This window comes from Apium graveolens, chromosome 11 (assembly GCF_009905375.1).
Source record: "Apium graveolens cultivar Ventura chromosome 11, ASM990537v1, whole genome shotgun sequence".
Lineage (NCBI taxonomy): Eukaryota > Viridiplantae > Streptophyta > Magnoliopsida > Apiales > Apiaceae > Apium > Apium graveolens.
Window position 1 is genome coordinate 198,966,129 of NC_133657.1, and position 17,890 is coordinate 198,984,018.

At 34.4% G+C, this 17,890-nt stretch overlaps 1 protein-coding gene and 1 non-coding gene across 2 annotated transcripts; both read left to right on the top strand.

The window, feature by feature from the left end:
* The first annotated feature begins 390 nt into the window (after positions 1-390).
* On the top strand, positions 391-12,161 carry LOC141698499 (uncharacterized). Its single transcript, XM_074503204.1, is given in 10 exon segments — positions 391-786; positions 788-853; positions 1,870-2,073; positions 2,214-2,336; positions 2,338-2,706; positions 3,788-3,898; positions 3,999-4,190; positions 4,391-4,621; positions 11,619-11,739; positions 11,835-12,161. Coding segments are annotated over 10 exon segments (1,893 nt in total). The 5' UTR covers positions 391-423; the 3' UTR covers positions 11,948-12,161.
* On the top strand, positions 6,190-6,296 carry LOC141699128 (small nucleolar RNA R71). Its single transcript, XR_012565613.1, has one exon. It is a non-coding gene; the product is annotated as a small nucleolar RNA R71 (small nucleolar RNA).
* Positions 12,162-17,890: the final 5,729 nt, after the last annotated feature.

A 17,890-nucleotide genomic window follows, 5' to 3' on the forward strand; every position in this document is an offset into this window, starting at 1 on the left:
TACAAAAGCTAATTCTTTACATAATAACAATAATATTGCTCAACTTGATAGTAAAAAGGAATAAAAAAACTATTATATTTTATATCATACACCAAATCACTCAATTCCTTGAATATATTAATTACATTTTCAACATTAAAATATAGTATGTTCAACATTTTTAGTAATAATACCATTTTTCTTTTCGTAATAAATTTTGATACTTTTTTATTACAAGAATATAGATGATCATGAATAATAAAATAAATTGTTATCCGTTTACCTAATACAACTTATTTTAAAATGTATACCTGCTTAAAAATAAAAATCATAATACTGAAAAATGTTCAAAAACCCAATATATTTTTAATATATTTTAAAATTAGAATTAGAATTATATACTAATTTAAACCCAGCGAGCTTGAAACCCAATCACCAACAAAAATGGCTTCACTACGCTCACTCTCTCTCCTCCACACTCCTCTCTTTCTCTCTCTACCCTCTTCCAAACAAACCCTAACTCCTCCTCTTTTCTCATTTCCATTTCCCAAACTACCCCTCACTTTCCTCAAAATTCCCCGCCACTGCCACTCTCTCAGAACTCCCAACGCACAAAACGACGCCGTTCTCGAAATCCTCGCCAGTTTCGACGGCTCCGATAACACCGCGCTTCCGGCTGTGCGAACGTACGAGAACGAGTTGACTCGGTTTACTCTGGTTGGATCGGTTGATTTTGATCAGGCGCTTGTTGCTGCTGCGGCTGATGGCGGTGAAGCTGCGGAGGAGCATGTTGTTAGTGGATCGCCTGGGGATGGTTGTTGAGACCGTGTTTCCTGGTAGTGGTGATGATAAGAGTACTGTTTCGACTCGACTGGTTAGTCGTTTGGATTATTTGTTGTTTAGTGTTGAATTTCGATTAGTATGTGCTCGATAAATTAATAATCTCGATTAGGTTGTTCTCGATAAGTTAATAATCTCGATAAGTTTGTACTCGTATAAGTTAGCGCTAGTAAGTTATTACTTGATAAATTAATAATTTCGATTAGTTTGTACTTGATAAATTAATAATCTCGATAAATTTGTACTCGTAAAGTATATACATGATCTCGATAAGTTAGCACTAGTAAGTTTGTACTCGATAAATTAATTATCTCGATTAGGTTGTTCTCGATAAGTTAATAATCGCAATAAGTTTGTGCTCGTAAATTTAATTAGTAATCTCGATAAGTTAGCACTAGCAAGTAGGTACTTGATAAGCTTGTATTGAAATGTGCATATACTTGCTGTTGTAATCCGAAAATGTATAACTGTGCGTATACTAACTCTTGCGAATGTTTTATTTCCTCTAGAAGAAAATGCATTCCGATAATACTTGTGTTGATAAGCTACGGTAAATAATGATTAATGCTACATTCTAAATTGTTCGAGCTTTGCAAATCAGGCTCATCCTTTGACGTGTGATGTATTAGTATTGTAAGCTTTATGAGAACTACACTTGATTCCATCAACAACCATCTGAATTAGTATGCACCCGGAAATAGGACTTGTAAGCTGTAGGCCTGTAGCACTTTTTACACAAATGTAGGTGGCTATATTTCTTGAATTGGTTTTTTTTGGAACAAGGTAAAGAAGCTTTATAGATTTTCATAGGAGATGTTAAATGCTTTAGTATGATGTAGTTTCTAACAAGAGTTCTTTCTATGTAATAATAAGTTCTTTTTTTTTAATAATTAATCACACACGCATACACCAGGAGTCGAACATGTGACCTCCCGCAAGGGGGACATGACCTCAACCACTGCACCAACACTTTGTTGGCATGTAATAATAATTTCTCTTTTGTTGTACCTGATATGACTATTGTTATGCTGATATAGCCTTTTATCACAGTTTTTGCCTGCTAGCAAAGTCAAGGAGAAAGCCAAAAAGCTTAAAAGTATGTTAAGTGATGAAATCTTGTCAAGTACTTCATCTCAAAATATGCTTGCCATGACTTTTAGGCAAGTTGTTCTGGAACAACTTTGGAATTGGGAAATGATAATATTGAGACCTGGAACGCGAAGAAATATGGAAGATCTCATGAAACTGAGAGAGGTCAGGTATACTCTCTTTTCTTGTTTGTAATCATCTACCAACAAGTGCTCTCATTTGTAATACCATTATAAATATGTCTGTCCTGCAGGTGCCATGTAGTACTGATGGATTGAGTTCTCTTATTCCTTTCCTATCGGCAGGTCCCTGCATCTTTCACGCTAAGCTCATCAGATGAATTACCTGTTTCCGTCCTTGCAGAAGTTGTTTGCCTAGCTGCTCTTAAGAGCACTGAAAGACATTTCCGTGATAAATCCTTAGGAAGAGGCTTCCGCTAGTTTCTTCAATTTCTTCAGGAAGCCTGAAAGGATATCATCGAAAGATATGTCTGTCATCATTCATGTGTTGGTAGAAGACGAGCTTGTAAGAAATGCCCAAAGTTTGTTAGAAAAATTCAACTTTGAAAAGACAAACCACAAGCTTATGGGTATGAATCCAAATTATAATTGGTGGACATTATCAGCATTTTCTGAATTGACCAAGATTGGGGGCCCTGAATTTAGTACTTGGGTGAGCGAGTATGTACCTGCCTATAAGCTGCAAATTGACCACAATAAAGTTAAGAATGTAAAGTTGGAAGGGTGGAAGAATACTTCAGATAATTGGTGGGAAGTTCTGTTGACCCACTCCCAAATGGTAAAAAGTAGTTACTTTGTCTTTGAAGTTCTTTTGGAAACTTAGCAGTAAACTTTATAATTTACTTGGTGTCAGTGTAGTATTTTTTTTGTCTCTGTTTGATGTTCTGTTGGAGTCGCATTGTAGTGTTAATAAATATTGCCATTAAGTTGTAGACTTGTAAATATATATTTTTTCAAAATTGGTTGTCTAAGAATGCTTTTTATTATCTACTGCCCGTTTGGGGTTTCTTAAAATATGTAACCTATGATTAAAGTTGAAAAGTGCCATAAAAGTTATATGAATGTTGTAACTTATAAATTATTTAGGTGTTTGGATAAATTTACGTATAAGTTGGGGATGCATTTGGTAAATTATAACTTATAAGTAATAATTTTTTTTAAAAAATAATCAAAATTTAATATATAATTTTAAAATATTAATAAAAAAATAAAAAGACCAAATTTAAAAATAGGAGTATTGAAATACAATTTACTAAAGGTAAAGATAAAAGACATAAATAAAAAATACAAATTTTACGTAATATGAGCAATATTCACATCATGTTTTACGTAAAAATTATTAATTATATGTTATTTTTTTGTTTAAATAATTTTGTGTATACATTGGTAATACGTTCGATAAATTATAAGATAAAAGTTTTTTTTAAAAAAATTATTAAATGAACGGAATTTAATAACTCTTTTCACCTTTATGGTGAACAATGGAAGATTAATATTAGTAGTTCAGTTAGTTTTAGTGGTTAAATTATAAAGTCACATGATTGTAAAAAAATAAGTTGGAACACAGAACTAGAATGTTAGCCCTTCATCACTTTCTTCTTATGTCATATAAGCAGTGAAAACGCGGTTTTTGAGAGTGTTGCCAAATACAACACTCAAGTCAAAACCAGCATTTTAGCTAAATTAAGTCAACTTAAAGCTTGGCCAAACACCCACTAAGTATAGAGGGAATGATGAACGGACAAGGGATTTAATATTTTGTTTGAATAGCACAATCTTTTCTGCAGCTCTATCTGGATTTTAATCATAAATTATTGTTTTCCCTCATTCCTCATTAGTCCTATTTGCTTCTTAAACAGGTTGGTTTGGCCAACATCCTGGACATGTACTATGAAGATTCATACACTCTTCCAAATAAAGAGCTAACATGTGGTGCCTTCAATAAAGCTACGGATATGTCCAGCAATAAGGTATTAAACTGTATTTCCGTCAAGTGTTCTACAAAGAGAAAGTATTGGTTTGTCAAGTACTCAAGTTCTGTCCTCACATCCTGTATATTTTGTGGTACAGGGACAAATATCTTTTCTTAAAATCCTGTCAACAGTTGTCATGGTGAGTGCACTCAGTCTAGTTACTATCAGCACTACTGGACAACTTCGTTTGCCTCATCTGCGCAATGGCAGAATGTACCTTAAAGACTATAAACTACCTAAAGCATCCGATACTGAATCTATTCATCAACAGTCTGTGGATTCTGCAAAGGTATATTTTGATATTTGGTTGCATATATATGAATTTAGTATTATTGTTGATACTGTTACACTAATTTGTGTCAGTGTCTAGGCAGTTTAATTTCACACATTTTGAATCGTACTTGGTCTTTCATGCTTAGATATGTGTTTTATCAGCTTGAATGTTTTCTCTTCCTTTGGTAAGTGATTATATGTTTTCTAATATCATAGCCAGAAAATCTTGCCACTTCAATTGTAGCAACAGTCAAAGAGACTTATGGCTGGCCTGGGGATATCATGAGACAAAGTGGTGGCGCTGCATGGATTGGCGAACTTCCAGAATATTGTAGGAGTATGGTTGAAGCCGATTGTCTAGGTGTAGACAATACATCTGTTCCTGCCTCATCAGAGAACATTGAAAATGAAATGAAAACTTTGATACACGAGATGGCAAGTTATCAGGTACATGCCAGATTTTAGCCTACTGAACTCTTTTTGTTTATTTAGCAATAAAACGTGATCTACAGGAAGTGTTTTTTAATGAAGATAGTATTAAGGTAAAAGTCATCTTTCATTTGCTATAATTAATTAATTATTTAATAAAAAGGATCTCTGTCTGGAACTTGTACATGGTGGATTTAAATACTGGCAACCTGTATTCTCTTTCTTTTACACAATGCGAGTGAGGGTATTTACTAAATAGGATATAAGTTATGATGCACTGGACGTGTTAATAAAATTGCGGTTACAATATGAAGTCTCATGACTATTTTGGAGTCTAATAATATCTCAAGCTTATTTATATGTTTATTTGACTAAGGCATAATTGTAGAAGTCATTTAGTCATGTATATTATGCTAGTCACTAGGTGTTTTGGTAACTGAAGTGTAGATTGAGATACTTAAATACCGAAAATAAATTTTCACCTTCACTTTAAATGTGAAACACTTGCACTCTATGAAGCAAGGGTAAGGGTGCGAGGACATGCGAATTTGGCAAAATAAAAATTAAAAATATGGGAATTTGGGAGCAGGGGAATTTGACAAATATATTATATATATAATTAATTAGCAAAACCAAGAAACGACACTCAAATTAAACAAAATAGTCAAATACAAAAGTTCTCCAAATTTAAGTCTTGAAAATAAAAGATATAATAATAGTTCACAATGAACATCAATCATCTAGATAAATCATGGCTTCCATCTCGGGCCCATCATGAGAAGAAGTAGCTATCTAAAGCTTTTTGGCACCATCAAATGGATCAGAGTAATCACCTCCAACATCCCACAACTTTGTCTATCAATAATGGTCACTCTTTCTAAAAAGGAGACGAAGATTGGTGTGAATATAAACCATGCCCTCTGGTTAGAGTTGGTAGTATCTTATTCCTTTAAACATAATGAATAAAGGAATAAGTACTCCAATTTCTTTCACAAAAAGAAGAGCATGGTTGTCATAATAGTCGAGGCTCCATGAACAAGCCACTACATTTTTGGCTCCATGAACAAGCCACTACATTTTTGGCTCGATAGTGGCTCAATCTTCTATAAAGTCAGCACTTCCATAGGTATCCATCTGTCCTGAAAAACAAGCGTGCTCAATATTTACAATCGTTCTTGCCTCCGGATCTGGAAAATATCTTTTGATGCACTTGTTTCTTTCTTGTGATTTCTTAATGAGGAGGAATATGATTATTAACTACACTAAGTTATGCATGACAATAAACCTCACAAACACTAGTGATCTAATTAACTCCATAATTAGCCAAAGAATCCACCTTCATCGTCAAAGCCTTAAGCTGAGCAGCTATAGCAGTAGTTGCATCTACCTCCAGAATTTCTGCTACCTTGCCTTGAGTTAGTCCCTGATAAGGATTCTGGTATTCATTAGCAGCCATCAATTCAATCAATTCATACGCTTTATCGTAGCTTTTTGCCCACAAGGCTTCACCTGATGCTGCATCAAGCATGAGTCTAGAAGTAGCACCAAATCCATTATAGAAACAGTTAATGATCATCCAGTCAGACATCCCATCGGTAGGACACTTTCTAAGCATTTCTTTGTAGCGATCCCAAGCCTCACATAAAGATTCTCCAGATTGCTGAGCAAATTGAGTAAGTGCGTTTCTGATTGCAATATGACTTGATGTAGTCTCCTTGCAATATGAAAAGGTAAGCTCCCGAATAAAATGCTCTTGCGATCTCGCCATCCAGTTGTGATCTCAACTCCAATTTATATGTTTTTGGATAACATTGTTTGTGTATGTTGCCTTCCTTTTTGATCCTTTCGTTTGCATCTTTTGAGCTCCTCTTCGACACTAAAAGATTGAGTTTCACTTTGGAAGGAGGTAGTAGAATTATTTTAAGTGTAACTCAATCTTTTAGTACTTACAGAGGAGTTTATTAGATGCAGTTACTAGGATAAAAAGGCAACGGACATAAACAATCCTATCCAAAGAGCATAAAATTTTGAGTTGAGATCACAATTGGACGGTGAGATAGCAAGGACATTTTAATCGGGGGCCTACCTTTTCATTTTGCAAAAATCCTCACCACATCAACACGACAACACATATGAAATGGCTAGCGAAAAAAAAATGAATAGTTATATATAGGTGTTATAGTGCAGCTGATAATCGTATACCTCCTTATCGAGATATCACTAGAAAGAAACAAATGTATAAATAGTTGTTTCCCGGATTCGAAGGCAAGAATAGCCGTAAGTACGGAGCATACTCGTTTTTAGGATAGATGGATACCTTTGGAAGTGCAGACTGAATAGAAGATGGAGTCAAAGATGTGGTGGCTTGTCCATGGCGATGGCAACTAGGGCTAAGCATTCGGTCAGTTCGGTCCAAAACCGGACCGAACCGAATAGACCGAAAAACCGAATAGTCATTTTTTTTGGACTGAACATGACCGAAGTTATATTATGGACCAAACCGAAATAATTCGGTTCGGTCCGTTTTTGGACCGAATAGACCGAAAATTTTTTCAAAAAGAAAATTGCATTAAAAATTAAATCACAAAAATCATAAAATTTAAAATATAATTAAAGTAATGTGATATGTAGAGTTCTAATACTCCATAAATATAATTACAAATTAAAAATTTTGATTATTATTTTTAAGATATATGTAAAATATATATAATACGAAATTATAGTATTTATGATTTGGTCTATTCGGTCGAGACCGAAATATTTGTTAAAAGAACCGAACCGAATTTCATTTTGGTCTATTCGGCCCTGACCGAATAGACCGAATTTCTGAAAAAATTAGGACCGAACCGAACCGAATTAACACGGTTCGGTTCGGTTTTTCGGTTTGGTTTTGCTCAGCCCTAATGGCGACTCGTCTTCAAATATTCAAAAAATAGCTTTGAAGCTATTAGGACAACCATGCCCTTCTCGTTGTGAAAGAAATTGGAGCACTTATTCCTTTATATTCACTCGGTTAGAAGGAACTTGGTGGAGGATTTGGTTTATGTTCACACCAATGGTCCTCTTCTTTCTAGAAAGAGTGGCCGTTACTTGATTGGAGAGGTAAGGTTGTGGGATGTTGGAGGTTATCAGTTTGATCCACTTGATGGTACCGTAGAGCTTCAGATAGCTACTCTTGATGAGCATAAGATGGAAGCCACGCTTTATCTTAAATCATCGAGATGACTGATGTTTAGTGTGAATTATTATTATGTCTTTTATTTGTCAAGACTTGAGTACAACGAACTTATGTATTTGACTAATTCGTTGAAATTGAGTGCTATTTCTTGGTTTTGCTAATTATATATACTAGTTGATAACCCGTGCTTCGCACGGGCCTAGTTAATTTATTTAAATAATTTTTAAAAATCATATTAATATAAGTGTCATGTCAAAATTTCTAATTTTTACTTAGAAAATCCAACCCAAACTATTGAGTACTATATTCGTGTTATGATTATAATAAAAAGATGATAATTATTATATGATTTCAAAAATTTTATTATTTCATAAAAATATACTATTGAGTCATATGGGAAATATGATTACTAAGTTGAAATCAATATAAAAATTGTAATTAAAAAACGGGTTAAATAATACATATAATATGATAAGTCATATAGAAGTTAAAAAAGAATAAAAATTATCATTTAGAGTTATAATGAAATTCAAAAAGGGTAAATCAAAAGTTGATGATACCAAACACGTATAATATATTGAATTAGCAATACATAAGGGAATAAAGAATACAAAGCTTAAAGCCAAAATGGTGGATAAAAATAAAACCAAACTTAATAGGTAGAAGTATAAGGAAACAAAAGTGAAACTAAACTTAAAAGTATCATAGACATGTAGAAGTATAAGATAACAAAAACAAAACCAAAGCATAACACATATAGAAGTATAACAGGAATAAATGATGTAATCAAAAGTTTAGTAGAATTAAAAGACAAACAAAAGTAGAATTACATGATATAGAATAAGTGAAATAGAAAGTTGGTGGTTCCAAAAATTGGTGAAACCAAAATTAATAGTACCATTTAAAAAGGGGTTTCGCTTAAAGGTTATTAATATATTTATATATATACTCCCATATTTTTTATTTTGCGGAATTCGCGTATCCCAGCACCCATGCTTCATAGCTTCTGATAAGGTGTGTCAAAGTGACAACCAAGCTGCAAAGTTAGTGTACTGTAGGCTATGTGCCGAGGATGATGATGTGATGCAGGACGGTGATTAACAAGAGCAGAGATTATACGATATCCAAGAATCGATCAATATTATCCCCAGATAAAAAAATGTTTAATCAAATCTAAATAATATGTGGGAGTACATCATTATTTATAGAGGATAAAATTCCTAATGAACTACGGCCCGATACGATTGGGCTTATTATATAAACTAGTAGTTCAAACATGTGTAAAAACACTAGTTTTTCAACTACATATTTAAGTAACTATCAATGAAGGAAAATAAAAATATCCTTTTATTTTCATTCCTGTTCCTTATCATGATCAACTATTTAGGAACCATGATGGGCAACGGGATCTGGGGGAAAGTTTAAAATTACTGAGGTGGGCAGATATTCAGGACCAGAATAGGAGGGAAAAATGGGTTTAATACCAATTAGTGGGGAAAAACTATGTTACTCGGACTCTTCATTTTAATTTCGAGTACCCGTGTCAGACACTCGACACTCGGACATAGACACTTGGACTTGTACACTTATTTAAGCTAAAACTTGCATATTTTGCAAAATGCTGCCGCGTCCGATACTTGGACATGTATCCATGTCAAACACTTCTAGCCGAGTCCGAGTAACATAGGGGAAAAGAAGATGATATTCCGGAATATTAGGAGTGTGACATAAGAGAAGCAAGCTTATTTGGCAAAATAATATTTTAGTCTATATCTGAATGGTATATATATATATATATATAGAGTTGCTCAAATCAGAACCTCCACAAATGTGAGAACTGAGATCTAATCTCAACCATCGATTTTATAATAATGTTTTATAATCTAAACCACACATTTGTTATCCCTTCTTCCTGCCAATCTGTTCTCCCCCGTTTCTCTCATCTGCCTCACAATCATTCACACACACTTGTATGCATACGTAATATATCCACCTTCTACACTCTCTCTCCACCGACCGCCCTCCCTCCCTCCCCTCCCGCTCTTTCTCGCTCTCGCTCTTTCGCTCCTCCCCCAACTTCCACCATTTCTTTTCACCTCCGCCATCCACTATTGCCGCCTGACCTTATCTACATCTTTTACAATACACAGCTCATACCTCTCTTTTAATCTCCAACTCATCAACTCTCTGCACCGCTTGTTTTCTTTCCCACCAGAACATTCATCGTCGATGCTGGAATCTCAATCCTCAACCACATCGGTCTTAAAATCAGTGATGACGGATATTTACATGGCCTCCTCTATACCCTCATCGTAAAAAATTCGACCAACGTGTACATATTTGATTTATCACAAATTTCGTTTTTGTGTTGTGTAACACCTTTGTAGTTTTAATTAGGTATTAATTAGAGATTATGGTGATTGTTGGGATTGGTCTAGGTCGTCGGATAAATTTTCGGAGGTGTGGTTGAATTTTGGTGTTTATAGTTTATTAGTTGGTGATTTAGATTTAAATATGATGATTTCTGTCACGCTGTTGGTGGTTGGAGTTTATGAAATGAGTTGGTAGTCGGATCTGGTGGGAAAAATAGTTGCTAGAAGTGGTGATTTTTGGTTGATGACGGTGATTTTTTGTATTCTGGTGGTGAATTTTCATTTTCCAGTGGTGATTTTTGGTTTTTCGGTGGTGATTTTTTGATTTGACGTTGGTGATTTTATGTTTGACGGTGGTGATTTTCTGGTGGTTGCCGGAGGTGGTGGTGGTCACTGGTGGTGGTGGTGTCCGGAAATGGTGGTTATCGGTGGTTGGAGGTAGTGGTAGGTGGTAATTCGAAAGAAGATGATGGAGGAGGTGATGGTCGGGGATGATGAGATTTAAAATAAGTGGTCCAGATTAAAAGCAGATTTAAATTTTTATGGTGGAGATTAGATCTCATATCTCATCAAAAAAGAGTTTTCAGAAAAAATGACATATATAACCTGTTTTCAGAAATTTTTAACAAAACTAACCGTATTAGAAAAGTTGGCAAATTATGGCCTTTTGAATACCCTTTTATCGATTGCGTAATGTTGTTGGGAAAAAAGAAAAAGAAAGGTGAAAAACTGAAAACTATCACATGTAATGTCATGTGATGTCAGATGGTTAGTGCAGCCTAGTGCTCTAATAATAAGCTCACGCAGTCAATAAATGCTTATCAGTATTCAAAGAATGCTTAACTAATATAATACTCCGACCCCATTTGCGTATTCAGTAAAATTATATATATATAATACATATTACTCTTATGACAAATGCGTAATATGTATTACTCTATTCACAAATGCGTATTCCGCCGGCTAAAGTTGGCCATTTTTTTGAAACCGGCTATTTTTGTCATTCTCTTATTAAAAATGGGCTATTTTTGTCACTCACCCGAGTTTTCATTGGAGAAGACCCTATATATATATTCCTTACTCAATCAAATAAGACTAATATTATTTAAATAGAGTTAATTATGCCAAATTCTTATCTGTGAAGATATCTTTTGGCGACCAATGCTTTAAGATGCGCACCTAGGCCTGAGGCGCATATAGGTGAATAGGTGGAGCTTCATCGCCCATGATGGGCTGAGCTTCAGAGGCAATCCCCTTCATGTTTATCTGATTTATATTGATATGTTTTGTCGTTCGTGAGGTCTTCCAGAATGTAGATAAGGTTCATCTTTCTTTACTAATTTGGTTTTGGATGCTGATATGTTATTTCATTTGTATTTGGTTGTTAATACTTAATACTGTTCGTAGTTATACTATATAGTACGAGCCTTGATGAACCAAATGTGTGCTGCTTGTTAAATTTCAGGTTATTCTGTCAGCTGAGGGCAAGATTGTAGAGATTAAACCAACAAGCACTTTCGCTGTTAATCATTGGGCAACAAACCCCTTATCGAAAGAGCTGCATGTTGGGAGAAATCTTTTGCCTGGTAAAAGTTAGTAATATAACCCAGTCCTTGACCTATCTTAGTTATAAGCTTACATTGTATCATGTTGATTTACCAGAGTAATTTCTTTGCAACAGGTTTACCAGGCAGATCGGAAACTATTGATCCGGCTGATATGTTTGTATTAGACTTGTTTATTCCGTTAAATGCTGGTTCATGTTTTGCATTAGCTAGACCAACCAAGTTATGATTGCTTGGTTGTTAATTTAGATGCAAATTTTGGCGGCCAATTTCCCCTACAGGTTTAAACAATTTGACAAGAATCATGTAAACTATAACCTGGAAGGTCGAAACTCATCATCCTTGTAGCTTAAATGTCACCGAAGTGTATAGCACTCCCTGCAAAAGAAATGTTCCCAAAAATCTGGAGTAGGCAGTATAGAATTTCATGGTTTGTTCTAGCAGCTGAAACTCAGTTACATGTTTTAGAACTCACTTTATTTTAATATGATAAATGTTCCAAACAATTGAGTTCTCTTTATAATTCAAACCACATACAATAAGGTTAATCAAGAAAAATAATTCAGTTCTGTCTTTTGATAAAATCAAACATATGCACTAAATTCATTTAAAAAAACATGGAGAATACGAGTAGACGTGACATTGTAAACTGGTGTACTGCCGGGACATTTTTTTGAAGATGAATTCAATCGACATTTAAAAACATTGATATTTGTATAGACACAGTTCTTATCGTTTAATATTCCATTTCTTCAAAGGGGGTTAGGGTTTCATAATCCCTAGACACTTGAATAGACACAGGTTCAGGTTGAAGAAACTCAGGTTCAGGTTGTTGCACATGGGGTCTCCAGTGAAGAAACTGAGAATTTTCGAAGATGAAGACAAAATCAGCAAATTGTCTGATGATGTGATTCATGCTATACTCTCATTTCTTGATGCAAAAGCTGCAGTTCAAACCAGTGTACTCTCGAAACGATGGAAGCTTGTTTGGACCACTCTCCCGGTTCTTAATTTTGGTGAGTATGAACACTCTTCACCTGAAAACACATGCAGCTTTATCCGCCACGTCTTGTCGAATCGAAACCATAATTCCAATATTTCTGAACTGAGATTATGTAGTTACACAGTGCATGCCCTCTGACTATTTAGTTTATAACTTTGTTGTTGATGACTTTGTTGAGTACGCTATCTCGCATAATGTCCAGTACATAAATCTTCAGATATTTTATCATCATCCTTACGTTTAAGTTATCAACCTTGAGCTCCAAGTCATTAAAGGAACTCACATTACGAGTTAAACTTATGGAATTTGCAGTGGAATCTGAGTACTGGGATTTACCTGCTTTAAAATATCTCCACTTGGCGCGCCCTACTGAGCGCTCCCGTGCTTTTTTAAGTATTCATCATAAGTTACCTGAATCGTGTTTGACCTGCTTGCCTGCGTTAAGGACTCTTGGTCTTGAAAATTGGGATTTATCAGTATCATCTTTCTCTTTTAGCTTGCCTGATTTAACAACTCTCCGTGTGTGTCGGTGTACAATATTTCCTGGAAAAATTTGGAACTTCCCAGCTTTATCAACTCTAGAACTAGATGATGTGGATTTTGTTGTAAACATGAGTGACATATTCACTACACTTGACAATCTACAAAATCTCACATTATCTTTAACGAGGTCGAACATGGAACAATATCATACAATATCATGTCCTCAATTGCTTGAACTTGAATATCAAGATCAACTCCTCTGATTCCCTTTATGGTAACATCGAGGTTTTAGCACCAAAACTTTGCAATTTCAGTTGTGTTGGTATCTTATCAGTCACATTTGAAGTTCCTGAGTTGGAGACTGTAACTATAAAGTCATGCCCTTGGTTCGGGAAGCTGGATTGGATATACAGGAAAAAATTATCTTACCTGCTTACAGAGATGCTTTCGGACTTGGTAATGTCAAGAATCTTAGTTTTGACTTGAGTAGCATTGAGGTAACATTCTATAAATTTTTATCTTGATAATATATCAATGCCATTTAGACCCTCTTCTAATTTTGAAGATAGATAGTACTGATACTTGATTGTTAAACTTGTTGCTTTTATATAAAATTAGTTTCTGATCATGGATTTTATGAAATCAGTTAATTCCAATGAATGAATGAGTAGACCTGAGTTGATTTTAGACTGTGGAGGAATACACTTTCGACAACATACATTCAATTTTATACCCTCCCAAGTTGCTAAAACGTCTTTATTTATCTATAAAAGCCAGGATCTTTATGTTTGGCTATGTCTGTCATAGTCACGCTTTTGCTTCAATCATCAATATATGTTGATATATGTATAATGCTAGTACTATATGATGAGCATCTATTACATCTTTGACCTTTAGGATTAATATCCAACCCTAGTTGCTACCAGATGGACAAATTTTAGATTAACAAATGTACAGTAGCCAATGCTCTTTCCAAACTTCTGTGGTGGACAGCTGCAATTCATGAGTTCCCTAGCAGATAAGTAGTTATGTCACTTCTTCTTATCTTCCGTTATGTACCTTGACTCTGGTGACACTAAGTGCAGATCCAACCATTGGATTCTTAGTTTAAAAAAATTAGGATTCTGGGATAAGCATCACATAAGTAAAATATTGTAATTCCTAATTTATTTTACATTTTAAAAGTGTCTTCTAGAAATTAAACTTATACTTGTAACTGTACGTGTCCATCATGTAGCATACTATCAAAATAATAACATAGAAAAAGCTTCTCTGGATCTCACTTCAGATAATTAAAAGTTGTTGTAAGGGCTTACATATATATTTTTAAATTTTATTTTCTGCAAGATTATGTATCCATTTTCAATCAGAAAGACCCGACTAAGATGCTATGCTCACACTCGTGTCATGGGAAATTGGCACAGTGTTATATTTTTTTGCATTTCGAATTGCTCTATATATTGAAAGTTCACTTGACTGTTTTTTTCTGAACCCTGTTATATTAATTTGCAGGAGCTCTCAGCGACAGATTTTCTTGCAAGTTTACCTTCTCCATTTTATGACTTGAAGATTTTGAAGTTACCACCGGGATATAAAGAATTAAGTATGTCTGGTGCTCTGAGAACCTACTTACTTGGTGGCTCTCCAAAAGCCACCATTGTCACAACATTGTCTCAGGTATGTAATGAATCTGTTTCAATCTTCTCGATAACGTAATGCATTTGTTGTCTTTTTTTTAATGTAGGATATAGTGCATGTATTTTTTTTTTGTAAGTTATGTATATTTCTTTCAAATTATGTTATTGTGGCAGGGGAATTATGCCTGAAGTTCTGTATCCATTTGCATTAAAAAGTGAATCTCTATAGAACGTATTGTTCTTTCGTGTATATTTATTTGTTCTAGAAAAAGTTCTTCTACTCTGCTAGTCTTCTTGATAAATATGAGTCTTAGCTTTCGACTGAAAGAGATTTGAAGCTTTAAGTAGTATAGAATAAGTTTTACTTGGAGAAAAACATGCAATTATCAATATTATTAGTACCTAATTTTTGTCCAAATATGTTTAGTAATAAGTAACAACTTATTAAATCGACAAAAGCTAACTCCTTTAGATTATATATCATCAAACTTTGTTCACAATGTTGACACACACTAAAGGAAATGATGATATGAACCTAAAGATGGTGACACTTGAAAATACATAAAAAGCTGTTAGAGTGCCTTCCAGGCTTCCATTATACCTTCATTTATTATTATCCTTTTTTGCATTGTGCCTCTAATAAATAATATTGTCTACAAGATTTCTGGCAGTTCTTTGATATTTTCCGATGGACCAGTAGAGTAGTTAATCTGTATCCTTGTGGTAATGTAACATGAGTGTTTTGTACAATTCTTGATTTATAATTGAGCGCCAAGAAGTCTTACATTATTTTATCAGGCAGTACCGAGCAGACAATCAAATGACTTTTTAGGTAATTCCCAGATCTTTTAAACTTAATTCCTCTGATTAAATAAAGCACTTTCAAGTCATCTTATTTCTTTCTCCTCGACTCCATATATCATATAAGTCTTTGGTCTTTAGAGGCATGATGCTTCTGGAATTGGTAATTGTTAGTGCTGCAAACAATCAAGCCTTTTGTCTTTGATTTCTATTTCTCTATCTTTTGTTGTTTAGCTGATACCGTGTTGGCATTGTTGGGATTGTCTAGAAGTGTTAGACTTTCCTGATCTCCCTTGATCAAATTAAGGACTTTCATGTTGTCAATTTTTTCATCTCCATTTTTTTACATCTTTTGGTGACTTTAGAGACATGACGCTTTGAAAATGGTAATTGTTTAGTAGCAATCACGTAAGCCTTTGTCTCTGATGCACTTTTTTTGTTCTGTCACCAATACCATGGTGTGAAATAAGGATATTCGTAAAATTTAACAGTCTTATTTAAAAGCTTCCCATAACACTTCCAGAGGAAGTTTACGTGCTTAGTACCCAAAGTTGTTACTTGCTTATGCAGAACAGATCTTGAGCAAATATAGAGAAGTTATTGCCTTCGGTATCCATGACGTGAACATAATTAATATTTTTGTTTTAGATTTATGATCTTTTGGTTTTAGATTAATGTTATGGTTCTGTATAGTTCTATATATTGTCATTTTTTAAGTTATAGAGCAGAGATATATGATGATGGAACGACAAGTGACTTTAGAATTAAGGAAAATGGCTTATGTTCATTAAATCAGGTAAACTCTGTTTATACAACAATGTTTCAATTAAAAAGAGCATAACTTAAAATGATTCAGACTAATCTGACTCTTTATATTAACTAATTCTTAAAGGCTACACCTTAGACTTTTCGACTAAATTTACACTCAGCAAGTGCAATGTTGATATTTGTAGTATTCTACTTGCATTATGAACAAATTCTTTGATGTGCAGAACTAATTTCCGGTCTGAACTTTTTGTCAGAAACTTAATATGTTAAACAGTTCACATTGGTAATGTTTATTTTACTTGGAATGTTGATTTCTTTTAGATTCAAAGTGAATCATCTAGCGGTGCCAGTCTCTCGTACACCCCAAAAGGTGATTCTAGATGAGCCCTTCGCAATTCCAACCAATGTGTATTCTGTAGTAGATGCCAACAGGGGAAGACAAATTGGTGTTCCAGTTGAGGGGAAACCAGTGACCGGGCTAGCTCATCTAGAGGAGATAGTGATTCCGGCTTATGGCATGGCCATGAAGTTAAGTTAGAGTTTGTAGGCCTCCTTGATGTTATTATGAAAAATTACCCAGAGACTTTTGCTCACTCCACAGCCAAAAGCAAGAGGTTCCATACAATGATGATGAACATGTTGTGCACCACAGTGAATGAGTTTCTCAGAACCTCAATGACCAGTTCAACACTAATATTATCGCTGAATACAGAGATCTATTTGCTGATTTACAGAGATGGGGATTTAACGTAATTTGGCTGGTGAGCCATCTAAACTATATTGAACAACTTCTGCTTTCACATCATGAACTCCAATGGAACTGACTCTTGCATGGATGATACCGAAAACAAATTACAAGATCTGCAGAGTTATTGCTTGGAGAAGATAAGAGAGATCCAGAAAGCTTCTGGCTAGCCTCTAATGAAAATTCTGTCTTTATAACACCTTGTGCTGCTTCTGTTTTGTCTCATGCAATAGACTATTTGGTTGTCTAGCCTTTTTAATTTTAATTGTGTCTAATGAAACACATTTGGTGTTGATGTTAAACTTGTGTTTCCTGAATGCAAGCCAGATCATCTTATGTTGATTGGAATTACCAACAAAATTTAATATTGTAAACCTCTAATTAAAGGATTATGTTAAAAACTAGATAAAACTATTTAGTTTTCATGCTCCTGAGAATTACCCGGGGTAATTACAAAAATTTCTCGTATAATTACACGAGAACACAATTGTACGAGAAGATTCCTGTATTTACAAAAATACCACACCAGATTTAACTACAAATTCACTTGAACTCTGATAATTCCCCTAGAGGTTGTTTTTTTTCTCTGATATCAGCTTTTGAGCTAGTAAGATACTGAGATTTATACTCATAGTTCATTTTCATCTATTTAAAAAAAAAAAAAGAACATCCACGTGGCAGTCTAACATACTATTGTTCCACGGGGACATGTTGTACCAAGTCTCCCTAGTTCTT